This window comes from Dama dama, chromosome 29, assembly GCF_033118175.1.
Source record: "Dama dama isolate Ldn47 chromosome 29, ASM3311817v1, whole genome shotgun sequence".
NCBI lineage: Eukaryota > Metazoa > Chordata > Mammalia > Artiodactyla > Cervidae > Dama > Dama dama.
In genome coordinates, this window is record NC_083709.1 from 67,898,863 (window position 1) to 67,921,856 (window position 22,994).

Consider the following 22,994-nt stretch of genomic DNA (forward strand, 5'->3'; position numbering starts at 1 on the left):
ATGGATTGGTGAGGATGAGCTACATATAGTGAAGGGTAACCTACCACTGTGAGTGTACTGACTTTAAGTTATTTAATATCCAGTAACACATGTATAACTCAATTAAGGTACAAATGGAGCCATGAGTTAAAACAAAATGAGAACTACAGCTGGCTCACTAATGTCATTGTTAGTATATGTTCTGGCCATTCCAAAGTGCCACAAGTCAGTATTCCAAGAAAGAGCTGGAAATAGCAGGGCATTACTATGATGCCCCAAAGTGATTCCAAAGACTATGAGTATGAAGAAGACTTACAGTCTTACTGTCTCAGGTAGGGTTTCCCACGAGTAGACCCTAAGAGAAGGATTCAAATGCAAGTGACTTACCAAGGAAGTGCTCCCAAGAGAAATGGGAATGGGAAGCAATAAAGAGAAGCAGCAGCAGCCAAGGAAGCAAACAACTTGCTTAGTCCAGCAGAGGAACTCTGGAGTATAAGTAACTGAGTTTGAGCCATCTCAAGGCAAGGAAACTGGTCTCTCATAGCCCCTCATTAGTCAGTCAACAGCTAAGAGCTTCTTTAGGGAAAAGGAAACAGCCAGGTAGTTCAGGTTCTCCGGGCCTATGCACAGAGTGAAGCCAGTCATTCAAAGATGTTCCTCAGGAGTCGGCGGCGCTCCTGTCAGGGGGCAGCAGGTCCGGAGCGGCTGGTCCTCCCCTTCCCCCGACCCCAGCCCTAGCCGCAGTGGAGCCGGAGCGCGTGGGTGCGCCCCACCACCGCCGTCACCATGGTGCTGTTGGCAGCAGCAGTCTGTACAAAAGCGGGAAAAGCTATTGTTTCTCGACAGTTTGTAGAGATGACTCGAACTCGGATTGAGGGCTTGTTAGCAGCTTTTCCAAAGCTCATGAACACTGGAAAACAGCATACATTTGTGGAAACAGAGAGTGTCAGATATGTTTACCAGCCTATGGAGAAATTGTACATGGTACTGATCACTACCAAAAACAGCAACATCTTAGAAGATCTGGAGACCCTAAGGCTCTTCTCAAGAGTGATTCCTGAATATTGCCGAGCCTTAGAAGAGAATGAAATATCTGAGCACTGTTTTGATTTGATTTTTGCATTTGATGAAATTGTTGCCTTGGGATACCGGGAGAATGTTAACCTGGCACAGATCAGAACCTTCACAGAAATGGATTCCCATGAGGAGAAGGTGTTCAGAGCAGTCAGAGAGACTCAAGAGCGTGAAGCCAAGGCTGAGATGCGGCGTAAAGCAAAGGAATTACAGCAGGCCCGAAGAGATGCAGAGAGACAGGGCAAAAAAGCACCAGGATTTGGGGGCTTTGGAAGCTCCACAGTGTCTGGAGGCAGCACGACTTCTATGATTACAGAGACCATCATTGAAACTGATAAACCAAAAGTGGCACCCGCACCAGCCAGACCTTCAGGCCCTAGCAAGGCTCTGAAACTGGGAGCTAAAGGAAAGGAAGTAGATAACTTCGTTGACAAATTGAAATCTGAAGGTGAAAACATCATATCCTCCAATATGGGCAAGCGTACCTCTGAAGCAACCAAAGTGCATGCTCCACCCATTAATATGGAGAGTGTGCACATGAAGATTGAGGAAAAGATCACATTAACCTGTGGCCGAGATGGAGGATTACAGAACATGGAGCTGCACGGCATGATCATGCTTAGAATCTCAGATGATAAGTTTGGTCGAATTCGTCTTCATGTGGAAAATGAAGACAAGAAAGGAGTACAGCTACAGACCCATCCAAATGTGGATAAAAAACTTTTCACTGCAGAATCTCTAATTGGTTTGAAGAATCCAGAGAAGTCATTTCCAGTCAACAGTGATGTAGGGGTGCTAAAGTGGAGACTACAGACCACAGAAGAATCTTTTATTCCACTGACAATTAATTGCTGGCCCTCAGAAAGTGGAAATGGTTGTGATGTCAACATAGAATATGAGCTACAAGAAGATAATTTAGAACTGAATGATGTGGTGATCACCATTCCACTCCCATCTGGTGTTGGTGCTCCAGTGATCGGTGAGATTGATGGCGAGTATCGACATGACAGTCGACGAAATACCTTGGAGTGGTGCCTGCCAGTGATTGATGCCAAAAATAAGAGTGGCAGCCTTGAGTTCAGCATTGCTGGGCAGCCCAATGACTTCTTCCCTGTTCAAGTTTCCTTCATCTCCAAAAAAAATTACTGTAACATACAGGTTACCAAAGTGACCCAGGTAGATGGAAACAGCCCTGTAAGATTTTCCACAGAGACCACTTTCCTAGTGGATAAGTATGAAATTCTGTAATACCAAGAAGGAACCGAAAAGGAAAATTTTCAAATGAAGAAGCCAGCAGTGGCTGAAGAGTTTTTTCCAAACCCACAAGCCATTGGAGACCCTTTTTTTTCCAAATACAGTGCACGATTCTCTGAGCGCAAGGACCCTCAGCTCCCCCTCAGTGTTTCAGTGTCACAGAGACATTCTTTGGCAAAGCAGTGGCACACCATACAGGGAAAGGCTGCTGATTTCTTTGGCAGATTTCCTGGCCAGCAGGAAAGCAAGCTCTCCAGAGAATGCCCCCAGTTAATCGTTCTTTCCCTTTGCCTAAGTTGTTCTTTTATTTGAATCCTTAAATATATTATATTTCATACTTTGTTTTTAAAAAGTATTCTCTGCAGAAGATTTTAATCTTTCACACTTCTTTACCTTCAGTTTTTTTCTTTTGTATATCCAGTCAAGCCCTGGGGTCATCTGCATATAGGCATTGTATCTGGCACTCCCGTAACAGGTTGATCTAATCCAGTCTTGATTTTTGGACTATACAAGTGAACTGCTTGAGGGGTATGAGGTCTGCACATTAAAAGATGAGGTTGTCTTATATCCTCTTCCTATATCTAGTCATCCCTCCATTCCTTTGCCAAGCCATTTTCCTTTCAGGTTTGTCGCTCTGCTTTAGAACACTACTGTGAATCCTATTGTGTCAATAATAAAGACAGCTGAGAAGCAGCTTTCAGATGGCATAGCCCCCCACTTCAAAGTGTCCTGGAGGAGAACGGTCATGTCCAGTTAGGGATTTCACACCCGCAGGTAATCATGTCTGCTGCTGGTGCTACCCAGCCTTCCGTTCTCCACATTTTGGGTACTTCAGCTAATACATGATAGCTCATGGTCTTTGTAATCCATTCACATTCCTGAGATTCACCACCTCCCTCTTCCTGAATGTTCTCTATATGTCATCAGTTTTTTCCTTTCCATCTGAAATAAGGTTATGATTTTGGAGGCTGAACCCTCAGTGAGTCTTTTTGCCAGTGCCGTTGGCCCTAAACTGTCAAGAAGACTCCAGTTTCACCATCAGATTTTTAGCCTTTGAAGATGCAGCTGATTATATTGCTGTATAGGAATTGTTGATAATACTCCTTTCTAGCCTCCTCAACATTTTTTTCAGCAGCCTATCCTTCCCATCTCTGAAATCCTTCCTTTTTCTCCCCTAAGCCTTTTCTGTTGAGTGTCATCATGTAGCGGTGGTTTCTCAGCCCCCCATCCATTATTTCTTCAGTGGAGAAGACTGCATCAGCCAGCCTTGCGTTGTCTTTTAATCTAGTATTGCACTGGGGATCAGTAGAGTTGTTGCCAGGCTGCAGCCACGGGCGGGGGTGGGTGGGTGGGAGAGATGGATGACAGTAGACGCCCTCCTGCACTCTCAGCTGGTTGGAGAGTACCACTCCACTCTGAACATTTGGCCTTCCCTGCAAAGAGTGTACTGTACTTGAAGAAAGCAGTCACACACAAATGGCCATGGATGGAATTGTTTGCCAAAGAAATTTCTGGCCTTTCCCTTCCCCTTAATCACATCAGGGAAGAATCCTTATTTCTAGCTTGGTTTCCACATAAGGTTTTTTGAGGAAGGGGACTGGGACAAGAAATCTGTCGTGTAGTTACGTAGACAAGGAATCTTATTAATTCAGTTTTGTTTGAGAGTTGCTTGTCCATATGATTTTTTAAAAGTGAGATTTAGTTTCACAAAAACTTTTTTTTCTGAAATTACTTTTGGGGTAATATTTAAAATGAGAGACATTTTGTAACCCTGTAAAATACATAGGGAATATAACATTCCAGTGTACACACAGAAGACAGATTCTTTAATCAAATAAAGAGTATTATAAAATGAAAAAAAAAAAAAAAGATGTTCCTCAAAAGAGTCACAGACACAAGCCATTAAGAAGCAAAGCTTCACTCAAAGCTGCATAACTGGTGCACAGAATTGGTAACACGGATCAAGATGATCTGATTAGAGCACAGACAGCATATGTTACACCTGATGATGATACTAAAGAATAAAGTGATGTGAAACCATATGGATAAACAGATCATACTGTTAGTAAAGGATATTATTGTAAATATACTTAATATGTTTTATTCTCAATCCCCCACTGCTGTCCCCAAACTATTATTAAGTAAACGAGAAATCCCAATTCCTTTCTTTGATTCTAAGAGGCCACTTAGCATTAGGAGACCGTACTGTAGTAAAAGTTAGTAATCACTGTTTTAACAAAAATCATTAACAAAATATTTATCATTTGTACTTTCTCAACTGAGCTTTTCAGGACAACTAAAAAAATTTAATTAATTTGAGTATTAAAACAAAACTAGGACTTACCTGGTGGTCTACTCGTTAAGAATCTGCCCTTTCATCACAGGGGACACAGGTTCAATCCCTGGTCAGGAACTAAGATCCCACATGCCACACGGAGGCAAAAAAAAAAAAACCCCAAAAAACCATAGCTAACTGTAGTTATGATGGCCTATCAGTTTTAAGGCCCTATATATAACCAACAGAACCCAATTCTGGTTTATTGAGTGAAAGCCATCTGAGAGCTCAAAGACTTGGGAGTCTGAAGAACCAGAGAGTGAGCTTGTAAAGGCTAAGAAGCAAAATCCACAATCACACTGGTACAGGAGAAAGAGTGGCCTTGGGCTACTGCCCCTGCAATAAATGGACTCCCAACAGTTCCCTCAGTATGGACCATCACAGGCTCAAGATTCAAAGATCCACATAGCTGAGCTTAGGGACCCACCCATCCCAACAGTGACTGTGCTGGGGGAAGCAAAGAGGAAGATCTTTCTAGTTTTCCTTCTGTTAACAGAAAGCTGGCTGCTGATTTATCCAGCTAACAAGATTACACGTGAAGCTGATAGAAATAATTCACAACTAGGAAATCCAAGTGCTATTAGGAAGGGAGAAAGAATGCTGGTGAGCTTTTTAATGATACTGTATGATACACTAGGCCACAAAGAAACTGGTCAGCATAAGGACAATCCAAACAATCCAAGAACTGGTACAGCCTACTTTATATTACATGTTCTTTATAAAAGACAATATGAATAGTAGATTGCATTTTCCCAGTTGGCTGGCCACATAAAGATTTCTCATTCTGCATGCTTTCTTACAATCTGACATCAACAATATGCCTACTCTCCTTGGAGCCAGGCAAGTCTATGATCATGGCAACCGTTACACCATGTGACTACCTGTGAGCTAGGTCATAAAAGGTGACACAGCTTTTACCTGGTCTTTTTGGTTTGCTCCTAGAATCCAACCACCATCCTGTGACAAAGCACAGCTGAAATCTAGTTGACAGTCAATACCTGCCTCCAGACATGAGTATGACTTCAGCCTCAGTTACAACACAACCACAACCCCGTAACAGACTCCAAGAGAGAATTAGCTAACTGAGGCCTAGTCAACCCCGAGAACTCAGATGTTTTTGTTGTTGTTGTTTTAAGCTATTAAGCTTTCAAGTGATTTGTTCAGTTCCGTTCAGTTCACTCAGTCGTGTCTGACTCTTTGCGACCCCATGAATCGCAGCACACCAGGCATCCCTGTTCATCACCAACTCCCGGAGTTTATCCAAACTCATGTCCATTGAGCCAGTGATGCCATCCAACCATCTCATCCTCTGTCGTCCCCTTCTCCTCCTGCCCTCAATATTTCCCAGCATCAGGGCCTTTTCAATGAGTCATTTCTTTGCATCAGGTGGTCAAAGTACTGGAGTTTCAGCTTCAACATCAGTCCTTTCAATGAACACCCAGGACTGATCTCCTTTAGGATGGAGTGGTTGGATCTCCTTGCAGTCCAACGGACTCTCAAGAGTCTTCTCCAAAACCACGTTCAAAAAGCATCAATTCTTCAGCACTCAGCTTTCTTTATAGTCCAACTCTCACATCCATACAGGACCATAGCCTGGAAAAACCATAGCCTTGACTAGACGGACCTTTCTTGGCAAAGTAATGTCTCTGCTTTTTAATATGCTATCTAGGTTGGTCAAAACTTTCCTTCCAAGGAGCGTCTTTTAATTTCATGGCTGCAGTCACCATCTGCAGTGATTTTGGAGCCCCCCCCCCCCCCCAAATAAAGTCAGCCACTGTTTCCACTCTTTCCCCACTTATTTGCCATGACGTGATGGGACCAGATGCCATCATCTTCGTTTTCTGAATGTTGAGTTGTAAGCTAACTTTTTCACTCTCCTCTTTCACTTTCATCAAGAGGCTTTTTAGTTCTTCACTTTCTGCCATAAGGGTGGTGTCATCTGCATATCTGAGATTATTCATATTTCTCCTGGCAATCTTGATTCCAGCTTGTGCTTCCTCCAGCCCAGCGTTTCTCATGATGTACTCTGCATATAAGTTAAATAAGCAGGGTGACAAGATACAACCTTGACATACTCCTTTTCCTATTTGGAACCAGTCTGTTGTTCCATGTCCAGTGCTAACTGTTGCTTCCTGACCTGCATACAGGTTTCTCAAGAGGCAGCTCAGGTAGTCTGGTATTCCCATCTCTTTCAGAATTTTCCACAGTTTAATGTGATCCACACAGTCGAAGGCTTTGGCACAGTCAATAAAACAGATGTTTTTCTGGAACTCTCTTGCTTTTTTGATGATCCAGTGGATGTTGGCAATCTGATGTCTGGTTCCTCTGCCTTTTCTAAATCCAGCTTGAACATCTGGAAGTTCACGGTTCACGTATTGCTGAAGCCTGGCTTGGAGAATTTGCGCATTACTTTACTAGCGTGTGAGATGAGTGCAATTGTGTGGTAGGTTGAGCATTCTTTGGCATTATCTTTCTTTGGGATTGGAATGAAAACTGACCTTTTCCAGTCCTGTGGCCACTGCCGAGTTTTCCAAATTTGCTGGCATACTGAGTGCAGCACTTTCACAGCATCCTCTTTTAGGATCTGAAACAGCTCAACTGGAATTCCATCACCTCCACTAGCTTTTTTCATAGTGATGCTTCCTAGGGCCCACTTGACTTCACATTCCAGGATGTCTGGCTCTAGGCGAGTGATCACACCATTGTGATTATCTGGGTCGTGAAGACCTTTTTTGTACAGTTCTGTGTATTCTTGCCACCTCTTCTTTGTAGCTTCTGCTTCTGTCAGGTCCATACCATTTCTGTCCTTTACTGAGCCCATCATTGCATGAAATGTTCCCTTGGTCTCTCTAACTTTCTTGAAGAGATCTCTAGTCTTTCCCATTCTATTGTTTACCTCTATGTCTTTGCATTGATAGCTGAGGAAGGCTTTCTAGTGATCCTGGCTATTCTTTGGAACTCTGCATTCAAATGGGTATATCTTCCCTTTTATCCTTTGCTTTTCACTTCTCTTCTTTTCACAGCTATTAGTAAGGCCTCCTCAGACAGCCATTTTGCCTTTTTGCATTTCTTTTTCTTGGGATGGTCTTTGTTACACAGTAATAAATAACTGAAACAATGTGAAACTTTGCATCTCCCAACAAATCAATATTCAAATACAATCCCCAAGGGATACTTTTATTTTTTTATTAATATTTGGGGGGAGGGGTGTCTGTCTATTAATATCTTTGGGGAAAATCACTTTTAAACCATTCTTAGTCCACATGGAACTGATGAATGCCCCCAAACCTCTGAGTTCCAGAAGATCCAGGGAGGCCTGGCTAATTTGGTAACCACCTCCCTTGATTACAGTGATTGTTTCAGAGATGGATATGTGACCCAAGCCATACCAGAGTTAGAGTCTGCCCCAGGGACTTCTGCTGGTACCATTAAAAAAGAGATATTCTTGTGCTTGCTTTGGCAGCACACATACTAAAACTGCAACCATACAGAGAAGATTAGCATGGGCCCTGTGCAAGGATGACACAGATTCATAAAGCATTTCATATCTTTCACTCACTGGGATCCTTTTTGGGGGGGGCTGTGCCGCATGGCATTCAGGATCTTAGTTCTCAAACAAGGGGTCAAACCCACACTCCCTGCTCTCAGAGTGGGTTAACCACTGGATCTCCGGGGAAGTCCCTCACTGAGATCCTTACCAATGCCAATGTTCAGTTCAGTAGCTCAGTCGTGTCCAACTCTTTGCGACCCCATGAATCACAGCAGGCCAGGCCTCCCTGTCCATCACCAACTCCCAGAGTTCACTCAAACTCATGTCCATCGAGTCAGTGATGCCATCCAGCCATCTCATCCTCTGTCGTCCCCTTCTCCTCCTGCCCCCAATCCCTCCCAGCATCAGGGTCTTCTCCAATGAGTCAACTCTTCACACGAGGTGGCCAAAGTATTGGAGTTTCAGTTTCACCGTCAGTCCTTCCAATGAACACCCAGGACTGATCTCCTTCAGGATGGACTGATTGGATCTCCTTGCAGTCCAAGGGACTCTCAAGAGTCTTCTCCAACACCACAGTTCAAAAGCATCAATTCTTCGGCACTCAGCTTTCTTTACAGTCCAACTCTCACATCCATACATGACCACTGGAAAAACCATAGCCTTGACTAGACAGACCTTTGTTGGCAAAGTAATGTCTCTGCTTTTTAATATGCTATCTAGGTTGGTCAAAACTTTCTTTCCAAGGAGTAAGCGTCTTTTAATTTCATGGCTGCAATCACCATCTTCAGTGATTTTGGAGCCCAAAAAAATAAAGTCTGACACTGTTTCCACTGTTTCCCCATCTATTTGCCATGAAGTGATGGGACCAGATGCCATGATGTTAGTTTTCTGAATGTTAAGCTTTAAGCCAACTTTTTCACTCTCCTCTTTCACTTTCATCAAGAGGCTTTTTAGTTCCTCTTCACTTTCTGGCATAAGAGTGGTGTCTTCTGCATATCTGAGGTTATTGATATTTCTCCCAGCAACCTTGATTCCAGCTTGTGCTTCCTCCAGCCCAGCGTTTCTCATGATGTACTCTGCACATAAGTTAAATAAGCAGGGTGACAATATACAGCCTTGATGTATTCCTTTTCCTGTTTGGAACCAATGTTAGAGAAGAGAAAAAGGAAGGACTATGTCAAAAAAAAAAACAAAAAACAAAAAAAAACGAGTGAGAAAGAGAAAGGAAAAGAAAGAGATCTTCTCTTCACTCAGATTGCAAGCTGTGAGGGAGATGTAAGTCTGACACTGAGGGTGTCGAGTTTTGCCTGTTGAGAGTGAAGCCCACACAGGAGGAAACAGTTGCAAAGGCAACGCGCTGACGACACCGAGACCCTGGGACCAGCCGTGACTCATCGGCATGATCCGGGGACTTTCTGTTTCATGAGCCAACAAACTCCCCTTTTACCTTCACCAGGTTCAGGTTGTATCTCTGTCACACAGTAAAGCTCAAATCATAATCTTAATAAAAAATATAAATAACATGGCTATCTTGAAACATTTTGGGATCTAAAAAGAGTATTTTAAAACTTCAGTCACTTTGGGAGGTAGGAAATGTGATGGAAGGGAGTCATGAATCAAGATCATGCTTATTCAAAACTCACAAGCATCTCTAGCAAACTCAGAGATCCAGTCTAAAAGCTATAAAGGAGCTCATGCTAAGAAGATAAGTGTTCTATGAAAAGCTGCCTGTCTGAAGCCTTCCAACCAAGGAAAAAAGCTTCATGTCTTTTTAAAAGATTTCAAAATGTGACTATATGGCAGGAGATACCTCAAATAATTTACCAATTTCTAAGACTGAAGGAGGGAGGAGAAGGGGACAACAGAGGATGGGATGATTGGATGATATCACCGACTCGATGGACATGAGTTTGAGTAAACCCCAGGAGTTGGTGATGGACAGGGAAATCTGGCGTGCTGCAGTCCATGGGGTTGCAAAGAGTCGGACACAACTGAGCGACTGAACTGAACTGTGTTTGACCTGAAGCAAGTGTACACTACAATATTTATCTGTAGGAACAGACTGTTAGTAACCTCCAAACTAAATATAATTAAGAAAATACACTTATACCTCTGCTTATTACATTAACATGATCAAGAGCTAACTGTTTTCTCAACAGATTCACTTTACTTAGACTAATAAAAAAAGTTCATTTGTGTTCTAGGAGAACAAGCCAGTTAATAGCACATTTTAAACTGATATATACTGACCTACCCACATGCTTCTCAACAATATACTTAGTTGGTAAAGAAAAGTAAAGCCATACTCAAACATCATCTACCACATAGCAAGCGATCTGCTGCCCATCTGCCAGGGAGGACCTGCAAGGCTACACCACTAAGAAGCATCTTAACATTCTAAGAACTCTTATGTTCAATATCCCTAATCTAGATAAAACCCTAGCAGAAATACAAATAGAACTTTCCCTCTACTTGTAGAGATGACAAAAGTGAAAATAAATATATAAGAGTACAAAACTAGGCAAGGTCCCAGTCAAGCAGGCTAGGATTTTGATGGGGTTCCAAGTCCTGGAATCCTAAAATTCATCCATATTCTGATCTGACCAACTAAGTGAGACTAGCTAGGCACGCAGGTGCCCAGGGTTAGCTTCAGACACCACATCCATCAGCCTTATTTCTTTCTTTCTTTTTGGCTGTGCTGGGTCTTTGTTGCTGGGCATGAGTTTTCTCTAGTTGCAGCAATCAAATTTCTCATTGTGGCGTCTTCTCTTGTTGCAGAGCACGAGCTCTAGGCATGCAGGATTCTCTAGCCTGCACGCAGGCTTCAGGCGTGCAGCCCAGCATGTTGGCTCAGCAGTCATGTTGCAAGGGCTCAATTGTGCCACAGCATGTGGGATCTCCCTGGATCAGGGATCAAACCCATGTCTCCTGCATTAGCAGGCTGGTTCTTAACCACTGGATATGACTAATTTCACGGTATCTCTGGTTCTGTTGTGTCAGGGCTCGTTCAGAAATTGGACTTGTGTGCTAAGACTTTTCAGTCATGTCTGACTCTTTGTGACCCTATGGATTGTAGCCTGCCAGGCTCCTCTGTCTATGGGATGCTCTAGGCAAGAATATTGGAATGGGTTGCCATGCCCTCAACCAGGGTATCTTTCCAACCCAAACCTGCGTCTCTTATGTCTCCTGCATTGGCAGGTGGATTCTTCACCACTAGCACCACCTGGGAAGCCGAAATTGGACAGATTAAGTCTATTAAAATGGAAGTCCATCAATGACTGAACATGAGCATGACTGAGGATGTCCAGCTAATGCCAGAAGCCCTGACCATCTCACCCTACTCTTCAGTGCTCCCACTTCACCACCTTGCTTTCCAGTGAAAAATCCCTAGGGACTAGCTGACCTAGAACTTTATAATTCAGTCTGAATAAGTTATTAGCGCCCTACTTATACTCCAGTGCAAAGTCAAAATGCTTCTACTAAAACCTCCTGTTGAGGCCAGGGACTATATTTCCTCTCTCTCTCCCAAAGTACCTGATATAAACTCAAGGAAGTATTTGTAAAGTAATTTTAGATATTTTATTGGCCACTAGGGCAGCATGTGGGATCTTACTTCCCCGACTAGGGATCAAACCTGTGCCCCCTGCATTGGACGCAAGGCATTTTAACCACTGGAATTTTGTATATAGATGAAATGTAACACCATATTACCCAACAAGTCATTTTCCTGAGAGTCACAACTATCCCTAAAATCAGCCAGAAGTCAGAAAGAAGAAATCTCAGAAATCCAAAACAAAGATCAAAGCCTACACATATATGAAAGATTTCCTCATAGGAAAGTCCCTGAAGCCCCTCAACAGTCTTTTGTTTCAAACAAACAAAATTCAAGTTTTTCTAGTTTTCTAACTAACTGAAGACGGGCACAAGCAATTCTAGAATGAGGAGCAGAGGCGGCTGCATGCTGACAGCTGCAAAAAGGGACAGCTGCCCCACTAAGGGGGAAAGGGGCCCCGCAGCAGGTACTGGAGGGGCTGTTAAACCTGAAGATCTTAAAAGCCAAGGAAGGTGCTTGTGAATATGATTTACAGATTCATTCATCTAACATTTTAAAACTCCTACTTTAAGCGCAGTGGAACAGACAATTTCTAAGGCATAGTCAGTCTTTACTGTCACAGGGGCTTACTGGCAACAAGACATACACAGATAACCATGGCTCAAAGAGAAAAGCATTAAGTGCCACCTAAGAGATGATGGTACTCAGTAGCTCAGAGAAGGCAAAGGGTATTTTCAGTTTCATGGTGATACTGAAAACAGAGCTAGGAATTATTGGTTTGGATTTGGATAAACTGTAGATGTAAAGTACATTCTAGACAGAGGTAAAGGCAGGGAGAGGTTTGAGGTGGGGGAAGCAATGTATTCACTCTGGCTGGAAACTAGGTAAGGCTAGAAAGATAGGTACTGGAGAGTGAATGCTCATAACTGATATTAATGATTACTGTGAGTCATCAGAAAAGCGAACCATGAGAGGCATACAATATTGAACTGAAGACTATCATCATTTTTTTTTTCAGATAACTTTTGTAAAAAGCACTTTACTAATTTTTTTTATGTACTGTTCACAGTATGTCAGGGTTCTGGGTTGCAGCATAAGGGTAAGTTGCTGAGAGGTTACTGGTTTGCTCATAGAACTGATGGGAAGGCTGGGCGTCTAAGCTTGAATTGGGCAGTAGGAACCATCTGGCCAGAACGCAGTCTCTGTGCTGGACAAGCCACCAGTGCAAGGAAGCTGACTCTACAGGGTATCTGATCTCCCTTTCCCTTCGTTATCACTAATTTTTATTCTTGAACAGGTTTTTTTTAAGAATACATGAGATGAAATGTGAAGTGCACTTTAAGTAATTGTACTGCATACTGAAATATGTTGTCTCAAGGAAAACTACTTGCATAGTTTTTGAGTCATAAGCTGAACTATTTTCATCAAACACCATTTTTACTTGGAAGAACAAACAACAGACAAACTATGGTTATTCAGGCTTGAGTATCTGCCAGACATTTTCTTGAAAATGAAATGAGCCTGTCATTTCAACTAAAACCATCTACAGTATTTGCTGCCTATGATAAAATTTGAGCTTTCAGGTGAATACAAACCTTTTGGAAAATTTGTGTTTGCCACCATAGGCTTCAAAGCATCCCAAAACTCAAAGTCTTCTGGCAAGATCATTGGTAATGTTAATGTCATGTGATTTTTAAAATGCTGTATAAAAAATAAAATAAAATAAAATACCGTATAACAAGTGTGTCAACATTTGAAAGATCTGCATAACTCAGTGAAACAATATTTTCCAAACATTCAATGTTGTAATCATATTACAAAATAACATATGGGTAAAAAAATTCAAAGTGCAAGATATAAACTAATATATTTTAATGCAACAATATGATACAGCTTCATATCCCACAGCAACTAAGCACTTAAGAAAATTACATCTGTCAAGTTTGCTACAGTATCATAAAAGAATATCCAAATTTATCTGAAAAAGCTACTAAAATACTCTTCCTTCCAACTACACATTTTGAGATGCTGGATTTTTCTTTTAGGCTTTAATCAAGAGCATAACACAAGGGACTTCCTTGACAGTCCAGTGGTAAACACTCTGCACTCCCAAGGCAGGGGGCACAAGTTTGATCCCTGACTGGGGAACTAAGATCCTGCATGCCGCACAGTGCAGCCAAAAATAAAAATAAAAAAGAATATATTGTAACAAATAGAATATTAGAAGCAAGTATGAGAATCCACCTGTCTTCTATTAGACATTAAAGAGATTTGCAAAAAATGTAAAACACTGCCATTCCAAGCATTCTTGGTGCCTACAACTTGGTTTCAAATACAATTCTCTAAAAAAAGAAACCAGGGCTCCTTGAAGAAGTGGATAGTTCTAGGACTGGGGCAGGAAATACACAAAATAGGCCTGTAGCATCTCACAGTTCTAGTGTAAGAAAGTGCTTCAAACAAACAAACATGATAATGGAAGTAGGTGAAAGCTCTTACCCAATAGGAGTGAGAGCTCTCAAAGACCAAAGTTGGAACAATTGAACAAAAAGATAAATAGTACTGGATTATAACCCAAAATATAAATATCCATAGGTCAATATTGATATAAATGATTAAACAAATGAGAGAGAAGAGATAAATCTGCTGTGCAGACAAATTACAAATAATTTATGTAGCTACTCTGCCCTTAAAGCGGCTGGAACATAACTCTCCACTCCTTAGTGTGAGCAGGTCATAGTGACTTCCTCCCAGGGTAAGGGATGGGAAGGGAGGGGAGGGGAAGGGAATAACGTTAACAGTGGAGAAATCTGACCAACACTGTCTCAGCCAGGTGACCAAAGGCAACATCAACGGTGATAAATCATGCTGATAGTCTGCATCTTGGTATGTACCATATGTTCCATGATGAGGATGGTCTTCCCCAAAGACACCCATAACCTCCGTCTAATTGTAAGAAAAATCAGACAAATCCCAACTGAGGGATATCCTACAAAGTATCTGACTGGTACTCCTCAAAACTATTAGAGTCACTGAAAACAAAGAAAGTATGAGAAACTGTCCCAGCCAGAAGCTTAAGGTGACAACATGACTAAATGTAATGTCATTATATTTAGTAAAGAGATCTTGTAACAGAAAATTGACAGGAGGTAAACAACTAAGAAAGCTTGAATGAAGAATGGACTTTAATTAATAATAATGTATTGATAGTGGTTCATTAATTATAACCAATGTACCATACTAATGTCAGATGTTAATAATAGGGAAACAGGGTGTGGGTTTATATTTATGGGGACTCTGCACTATCTTCACATTCTATACATCAAAAACTGTTCTAAAAAATAAAATTTATTTTTTTTTAAATGCCACTCTTTTCACTAGATATTTGTTTTGGAAAATAGTTTTCATAAAAATATGTTATTTATGTTAACATGTAATGGGTTTATTATTTTTAATGAATACTTAAAATTTCCCCTCAATATTACTTTCTACTATGTTAAATATCATAGCTATAACTCACAAACTCTTTGGAGTCATCAACACTTTTTAAACGCGTAGAGGAATTCTAAGGAATTCAAAAAGTTTGAAATATCACTGAAAAAGGTTAAGTTTCACATATATGGAAAATGCATGTATGTGGAATCTCACTTTAAAAAATAGGATAAATGGAACTTTAGTGTAAAGGTAGCCTTCAATTTATACATACAGTGTGCTACTCAAATTTACAAAATAAATCACTTAGCATTTTCTCAGCAATATTACCTTCCAAGATCACTCATGAAGTATGCCTTTTAACCTGTTACGATGGTAGCAAACAGTCAAAGCACCTGTGCAAATTAAGTAACACTGCACCACACTTACCACTACACTTCAGTCAGCTGGATGAAAGGGCAGAATGCCTACTAAGAGCAGGTCCTGGAGGTGCTTCACATATATTCTCTCTTATGAATGGGTGGTCAAGCAGTGACTGTCATCCCCATGTCTAGGGCCAACATCACCTGACTAGTGCAGTAAGTGAAGGAAAAGAGGTATGAACCTCGGTCCAACCACAAAACTTCAGCCCCCAGGAAGACACGGTGGCTGATAAGAGAATATCCAGAGGAGAGAGAGTACGCAATTATTAATACTAGTGTGACACACTAGTAAAGTAATGCTCAAAATTCTCCAAGCCAGGCTTCAACAGTACGTGAACCGTGAACTTCCAGATGTTCAAGCTGGTTTTAGAAAAGGCAGAGGAACCAGACATCAAATTGCCAACAACTGCTGAATCATCGAAAAAGCAAGAGAGTTCCAGAAAAACATCTACTTCTGCTTTATTGACTATGCTAAATCCTTTGACTGCCTGGATCACGACAAACTATGGAAAATTCTGAAGGAGATGGGAATACCAGACCACCTGAGCTGCCTCTTGAGAAACCTATATGCAGGTCAGGAAGCAACAGTTAGAACTGGACATGGAACAACAGACTGGTTCCAAATCAGGAAAGGAGTATGTCAAGGTTGTATATTTTCACCCTGCTTATTTAACTTATATGCAGAGTACACCATGAGAAATGCTGGGCTGGATGAAGCACAAGCTAGAACCAAGATTGCCAAGAGATATATCAATAACCCCAGATACTCAGATGACACCACCCTTACAGCAGAAAGCAAAGAAGAACTAAAGAGCCTCTTGATGAAAGTGCTAGAGTAGAGTGAAAAAGTTGGCTTAACGCTCAGTGTTCACAAAACTAAGATCACAGCATCTGGTCCCATCACTTCATTGCAAATAGATGGGGAAATAGTGGAACAGTAACAGCCTTTATTTTTTTGGGCTCCAAAATCACTGTAGATGGTGACTGCAGCCATGAAATGAAAAGATACTTGCTCCTTGGAAGAAAAGTTATGACCAACCTAGACAGCATATTAAAAAGCAGAGACAGTACTTTGCCAACAAAGGTCCATCTAGTCAAGGTTATGGTTTTTCAGTAGTCATGTATGGATGTGAGAGTTGGATTGTAAAGAAAGCTAAGTGCTGAAGAATTAATGCTTTTGAGTTGCAGCGTTGGAGAAGACTCTTGAGAGTCCCCTGGACTGCAAGGAGATCCAACCAGTCCATCCTAAAGGAAATCAGTACTGGGTGTTCACTGGAAGGACTGATGTTGCAGCTGAAACTCCAATACCTTGGCCACCTGATGCGAAGAAATGACTTATTTGAAAAGACTCTGATGCTGGGAAAGACTGAAGGTGGGAGGAGAAGGGGACGACAGAGGATGAGATGGTTGGATGGCATCACCGACTAAATGGACATGAGTTTGAGTAGACTCTGGGAGTTGGTGATGGACAGGGAGGTCTAGCGTGCTGCAGTTCATGGGGTCGCAAAGAGTTGAACGCAACTGAGCAACTGAACTGAACTGAATTGACTGTGAGCAAAGGCTAGGAATAAGGATTAGGAGATTGGAGGGATGAAGCTGAAAAGCAAGGTCAGAGTCAAGAATTGGAAGTTGAGTGAAAAGAAAGGTGTGTAAAATAACAGCTAAGGAGTGAAAATTAGAGTAAGGGTTCTGAAATAGCTGGGAGCCTGGGCTGCTCTTCTTTTCCTCAAATCCTCCTTTAATGCCAATACTACACACTGCCAGCACCAAAGACCACAGTGCCAAGCCTTCACCACTGCCAAGAGACCCTCGTCTGGAAGGTCAGCGGGATGCAAGACAAGCTTTTTCTTCTCCTTCCACTGCTCCTTGCCTCTGGCTCCTCCCAACCCTGCCCTCCAAGAGGCTGGTGCCAAACAAGAATCAGAGAGCATTAGCTTTGGGGGGAAGGGGGGCTGAGTGATAGAATGCATTCCTCGTGGCAGGAACACCTGCTAAAAGGGGAAGATCTTGATCTGCCTAAACCTGTCAGGGAGATGGTCAGCCAAGATGGTGGCCCACCAGCAGGATGTTGTCTGAAAGACGGGCATGCCCAAGACAGGACAGAGTCTGATAGTATTGCACTTCAACTTCAAAATAATTTACAACAAACTTCGCTGCTTTATCCTGTTCAGAACTTTACACCTGCACTGTATTGTCCCAGAAATGTTCCTTTCTCAGGTGCTACATTTTCCTAAAACTTACAATGACTAGCCAGCCAACTGATTATCCAGATAAAAGAACATCTGTAGCCACTTAACACTCAAACGATGGTACAAACTTCACAAAGGTATGCAAATATCTATAGAAACCATTCATCAGTGGCTTCTTTTAGCTGCTTGTATATTTGAGACTATATTTTAACATTTTTAAGAAGTCTAAACATATTTTCTATTATTTAGAAAATGTTGCCTGACGCCCATTTGAGTTGCCCTTGCCACACACACCTTTTCAGCAATTTTTACAAACAGCCTTTATTGCCTTTTACCCCTGACAGATCAAGATACATATTTCTTAAGAAAAAAAACTAAACTTTTATCAAGAAGAAAGCCATTCTGAAGCACTAGAGACACTATTATTGATGGTGCCTTTTCAGGAAGAAGATGAAAAATGGATTTAATTCATTTCTTATACCAAGTTTACTTTCAAAGCAGTATATCCCTTCACTTCTGAATTATTTATCAAATCAAGAGTATTCAGCAAGCAACTGATACTTCACCTGCTGAGCTGCTTTTAACATTCTATTCAAAATAAAATACGTATGTTACTAAATGTGCTTAGATTTTTGTATTATCTGTGATTCTTCTCAAAACTGAACCCCAAACAGTGTGTTTTCTTCTCCCGTATTCCTTTCGCAGATCCTCTCTGCAGTAGAGATGAAAATGGAAGGACTACAAAATTGAAGGTCTTGCATTTTTAAAGAAAGACAGCTGAGTGGATTTTAAATTATAACTCACTAATTAAGATGTATTGAAAAATCAATTACACCAAGTTAACAACATCTTGTACAGAAGAAAGGGGGAGCGATTCATCCTGATTATTTTAAACTTTTAAGCAGGAAATAAAGCATTTGTAAACTTTATCAAGTACACAAAGTAACAAAGCACCAAGCATAATATCCAAAGAGCAGACCCAGCACTCAATCATCCTTTAAAATGTGTCTAAGAAACAATCAGTTTGCTAATTTCCATCTATATAAGGAAAAATATTACTGCCAATGGGATTCTTTTCAGTAACAAACTTTCTTCTAAGTGCTAAGGCAGATTTGGAAAATTAATTGGTTACAATTAACATGGAATTAATTGGATACAAAAGTCTTTTAATAGTACCATGTTTCATTAAATCTAGGATGCCAGTGCTTATAAAGGGCAACACTATTTCATGTAACACTGGGGGGGAAAGCGCTGCCAATTAAACTATGGCATAATGCTCACTTACGGCACCCCACCCCCACCCCCTGGGTCATCAATATTAAAATGTGAACAGAATGTGGTTTAGAATCAAGGAAATACTGGAACCTTAAACATATCATTCAGATATGTTAGAATATCACAAGGAAAATTATCTACAGATAAAATAATCTTAGATACTAAAACAGCAATCTATCTATATTACAATAAAATGTCAGTACTCTAACACAATTCCTAATCCACTTGAGCTGTCAGAAAGGTAACTCAAAGCTTTTAAAAGATGTATAATTAGTCAAATGCAAGGCACCTCCTAAAATTGGAATCTGGAGATTAAAAGCCACTATTCAGTGATGGAAATGATGAAAACAACTGTAAGAGCAATAGTTAACTCAGAAACAGCTGGTCTTTTAGCCTGAGTTCACTTTATATTTAGACAAAAGGTGCCTTGTAGAGTTACATTCCATCCCACCTGCTACACTCATAAAATCTGGCTCTACTGGACAGCATCCATATTTGAGAAATGTTAAATATGGTAAAAAAAAAAAAAAAAAAAAGGAACTCATGTTCTTAAAACTGACAGAAAAAGTATTTGTTTACAATAGATTTATATTTTAAAAAACAAAGCCTGAAGACTAACATGGAATCAATACCTTGGGCTTTTCTTTCCCCATTCCAAAGAGAATCTGAGGCAGATTCAAGATTCTGTACAGCACTAGAGCAAATTTTGTCATTTCTCACTGTACATAAGATATTTTTAAGTCTTGCCCATACTAAAGAACTCCAGTTCAACATAATTCATACTAACTACTTTAAATACTAAGCATGCATTCTGTACCCAAGTTTTTAATGACTTCAAGTTCTCGTGGTAGTCTTAAGACAAAGCCTCTTTTGAGAGCACTGACCCCCTAAGTTTAGCAAAACACCCCACTCTAAAATGCTTTTCTTCCAAATCTGATCACTTTCAGAATTTTGCTAGACACCTTAAATAGCCAGAATACAGCCTGCCAGTATCCCCAGCTAACCATGTTTTGACACAAATTTTAGGAGTGAAAAAGGAAAGCAAGAAAACATGTTGATTTCAGGACTCTAAAAGTCCTGGTTCGTTTTATTTAGCAAAACACAAGAGCCCAGAACAAGCCCTCAACCAGTTAAGTCTTACCTGGCAGGTCACCAAGCCAACAGTGGTGGCAAAGCCAGTCTTCCCAAATTTCCTGGGATTTCCAGACCAGACTAAAGCAGTAGGAGGCGACCTTCCCTTGGTTTAGGGGCTTTTTTCTAAAATCCTCTCTCTCTCCTCTCTCCACCTGGTCTCTTTCTCTCTCTGCTAATCTTTTAGCTTACAACGCTCACCACGGAAATCACAAAAACAGAACGCAGTTTCTCCAGAAAACAATGAGACACCTAACCCACCTTCTTTAAATTAATCTAAATCACAACAGACAGTACAAGGATAACAAATCATCAGTGATGTCTAAGGCACAGCATTCTCTTCAGTCTCTAAAGAAAGATCCCAATGTACGTAATATCTTCTACCTACTACAACTGAAAGGTATATGAACATATTTTGGAAATATTTTTGCTTCAATTCTTGAAGGTGAGGGGTTTCTTACTTCCATTCATTAAAATTAACCAGAACTCAAGCATACTACTTAGTACTCAAGACTTTGCTGCGCCTTTATTTTTTTCCTCCAAATTATTTAGAATTTGGGTCCTATTCAGAAATTAGCTTCCACAGTACCCTCCACAATGCCAGAAGGCAGACTGACTTAATGACAAAGGACTTTCTCTCGAAGGAAAAAACCTAACCTTCGACCCCCCTTTAATTTACTGCCTAATGTTAGTCTCTAAGTAGTATAAATCTTTATGTCCTCCAAACGAGGGGAGGAGGGGGGCAAGGCTGTTCTTGCCACTGAATTCCCCACAGCTCCTAGCACGAAGCCTGGAAGCAGAGGCCGTCCAATAAATGCCTATAAACACTTTAGTCCTCCGATAAGTTGGGGCATTCCAAAACACTAACTCCACCCGTGCAGGTCAGCCTCCGGTTCCCGATTCCAGACCGCCTTGGCCTTGCTCTGATGAAACGAAATCTCGTCGCTCAAACAGACCCAGGATGGGGGCAAGGGAGCCACCCCACCCCATCCCGCAGATCTATTCACCTCGCCAGGCTGTTGGTGGCAAGCCGGTCCCACCCGAGCCCAGCAACCAACGTCGCCCGGCGGCAGATGCAAGTGGGCAAGAACCCCCGCCCCACCCTGCGGACAGACAGCCTGGCGTCGGGACACCGGGGACGCCTGCGCAGAACACGCCTCCCACTAGCCTGGCCCCTCCGTTCCGAGGGTTAACAATACTCCCTCAGAAAGACAGACAGGGTGGGCGGGGGCGGGGTGTGGAGGGCAACCAGTACGCGTCTGCGCGCGTCTGGACGCCAGGACGAGACCCCGCTCGCGCCGCCCACCCAGCACCCCTAGAGATCAACCGTCTCCACGTGAGCGCGCCCACGCGCGCCACCACAGCTCGCGTTGACAGGGTCGCCTCACCTGAGCCGGGCTCCGCCCCCCTTCTTGAAGGAGGAGGCGGTGACCCTTCTCCGATCCCTCCCGACAGTGTCGGAGGAGGTGGAAACGTCCAGGCTGGCGCCTCCGTGATGGGATTCCTCCCTTTTCCGCCCACCCCGCCTCTAGTCCTTCAGCTCCTTCAGCCCGTTCGCCACCGCACTCTGAGAATGCCGCGGCGGCTGCCCACAGCAAACGGAAGTGACGCAACACGACTCGCTTACTCCGCGGCTTTCCTCCGCCTCTCCGCCCGAGCTGCAACCAATCAGAAGGGGAGAGGGCGGGGCAGCGGTAGAAGAGCAGCCAGTCGATGCTCCGAACCCGGAGGAATTTACTCTGGAACGCTGACCAATCCCGGGCCCCAGGAGCCTCGCTGTGTTTACTACAGACCGAATCCGTGAGCCCTGCGACCAATAACCGTTTGCCTTACAACACGTAGAACTGTTATCAAACGCCTTTTAAGGCGGTATTTATCACCAAGCGGCCCTAGGTTTGGACTACGGAAAAGCGACTGTGTGCTGAAGCCAATCGAGAACGGTTGTGGTGGAGGCCAGCAGGTTTTCCGCCGAATCCCACCAATCACAACCACTGCTGCCTGATATCTGAGCCAGGTGTGAGCAGAGCCCGCGAGGTAAGGGGTCCCCCACCGCTGCCTGGACCCGAAGGATTCCTCCATCCTCACGGAGCCCGGCTCCCTCTTTGGTGATCCCGGGCTCCCTCTCTGCTGCGAATTCCCTTCGCGGGGCTCACACAGTCACCGGGTCCGAGGTTGAGAGCCCACCTCGTAGATATTGGAATAAAATAAGTTCCAAGAAACTGTTTAGGTTGAACTAAGCCAAAATCCAGGCTAAAGACGTTGAACTGAAAATGGGATGGATCCATCTGACCGCAGTTGAGTCCGACACAGTCCCACAGGCAATCCCGGTGGCGACGTCGCGAAGCGCTGGCGCCTAAGTAGTCTGGCACTTTGCGCCGCATTCCGTGTGTTGTGTGTGTCGCTCAGTCGTGTCCAACTCCTTGCCACCCCATGGACTGTAGCCCGCCAGGCTCCTCTGTCCATGGGATTCTCCAAGCAAGAATACTGGAGTGGGTTGCCATTTCCTTCTCAAAGGGATCTTCCCGACCCAGGGATCGAACCCCGGTCTCCTGCATTACAGGCAGATTCTTTACTGTGCAGGTCAAATAAGCCTGCAGGCTCCAGAACCATGCCTCAAGAGAACAGAATTGGAAACGGGGAAGGGTTGCGGACTTCGCTGGGATTTTGTCAGAAAAGAGCTAGCTCCGGGCGGCCTGATGGAGGGCCCGGGCCCAGACGGACACCGGCCCAGGCGCTTCCGAAGGCGCAGGGCCCTGGGGCAGGAAGAAACTCTTCCTCCGCGGGAGCGCGCCGTGTCTCCCGAGACAAAGGCAGGCTGGGGAACGCAGTTCTTTTGTTTTGTTTTGTTTTGTTTTGTTTTTGG

At 42.7% G+C, this 22,994-nt stretch overlaps 2 protein-coding genes and 1 non-coding gene across 8 annotated transcripts in view; 2 read left to right on the plus strand and 1 right to left on the minus strand.

Annotated features, from left to right (window-relative positions):
- Nucleotides 1–21,719, minus strand: part of ZBTB5 (zinc finger and BTB domain containing 5) — a 37,576-nt gene extending 15,857 nt beyond the window's left edge. For 5 of the 6 annotated variants that reach the window (XR_009691154.1, XR_009691153.1, XR_009691151.1 and 2 more), the window contains exon 1: nucleotides 21,520–21,719. The gene's annotated coding sequence lies outside the window, so the exon portion shown is untranslated. Of the gene's footprint in view, nucleotides 1–21,138; nucleotides 21,215–21,519 lie in introns of those variants that run through there. The other variant, XM_061132880.1, reaches the window with a different exon arrangement.
- On the plus strand, nucleotides 648–4,176 carry LOC133048985 (coatomer subunit delta). The gene has a single exon (XM_061132975.1). The coding sequence runs from the start codon at nucleotides 766–768 to the stop codon at nucleotides 2,299–2,301; it is 1,536 nt and encodes a 511-aa protein (XP_060988958.1). The 5' UTR covers nucleotides 648–765; the 3' UTR covers nucleotides 2,302–4,176.
- On the plus strand, nucleotides 8,090–8,194 carry LOC133049055 (U6 spliceosomal RNA). Its single transcript, XR_009691211.1, has one exon. It is a non-coding gene; the product is annotated as a U6 spliceosomal RNA (small nuclear RNA).
- Nucleotides 21,720–22,994: the final 1,275 nt, after the last annotated feature.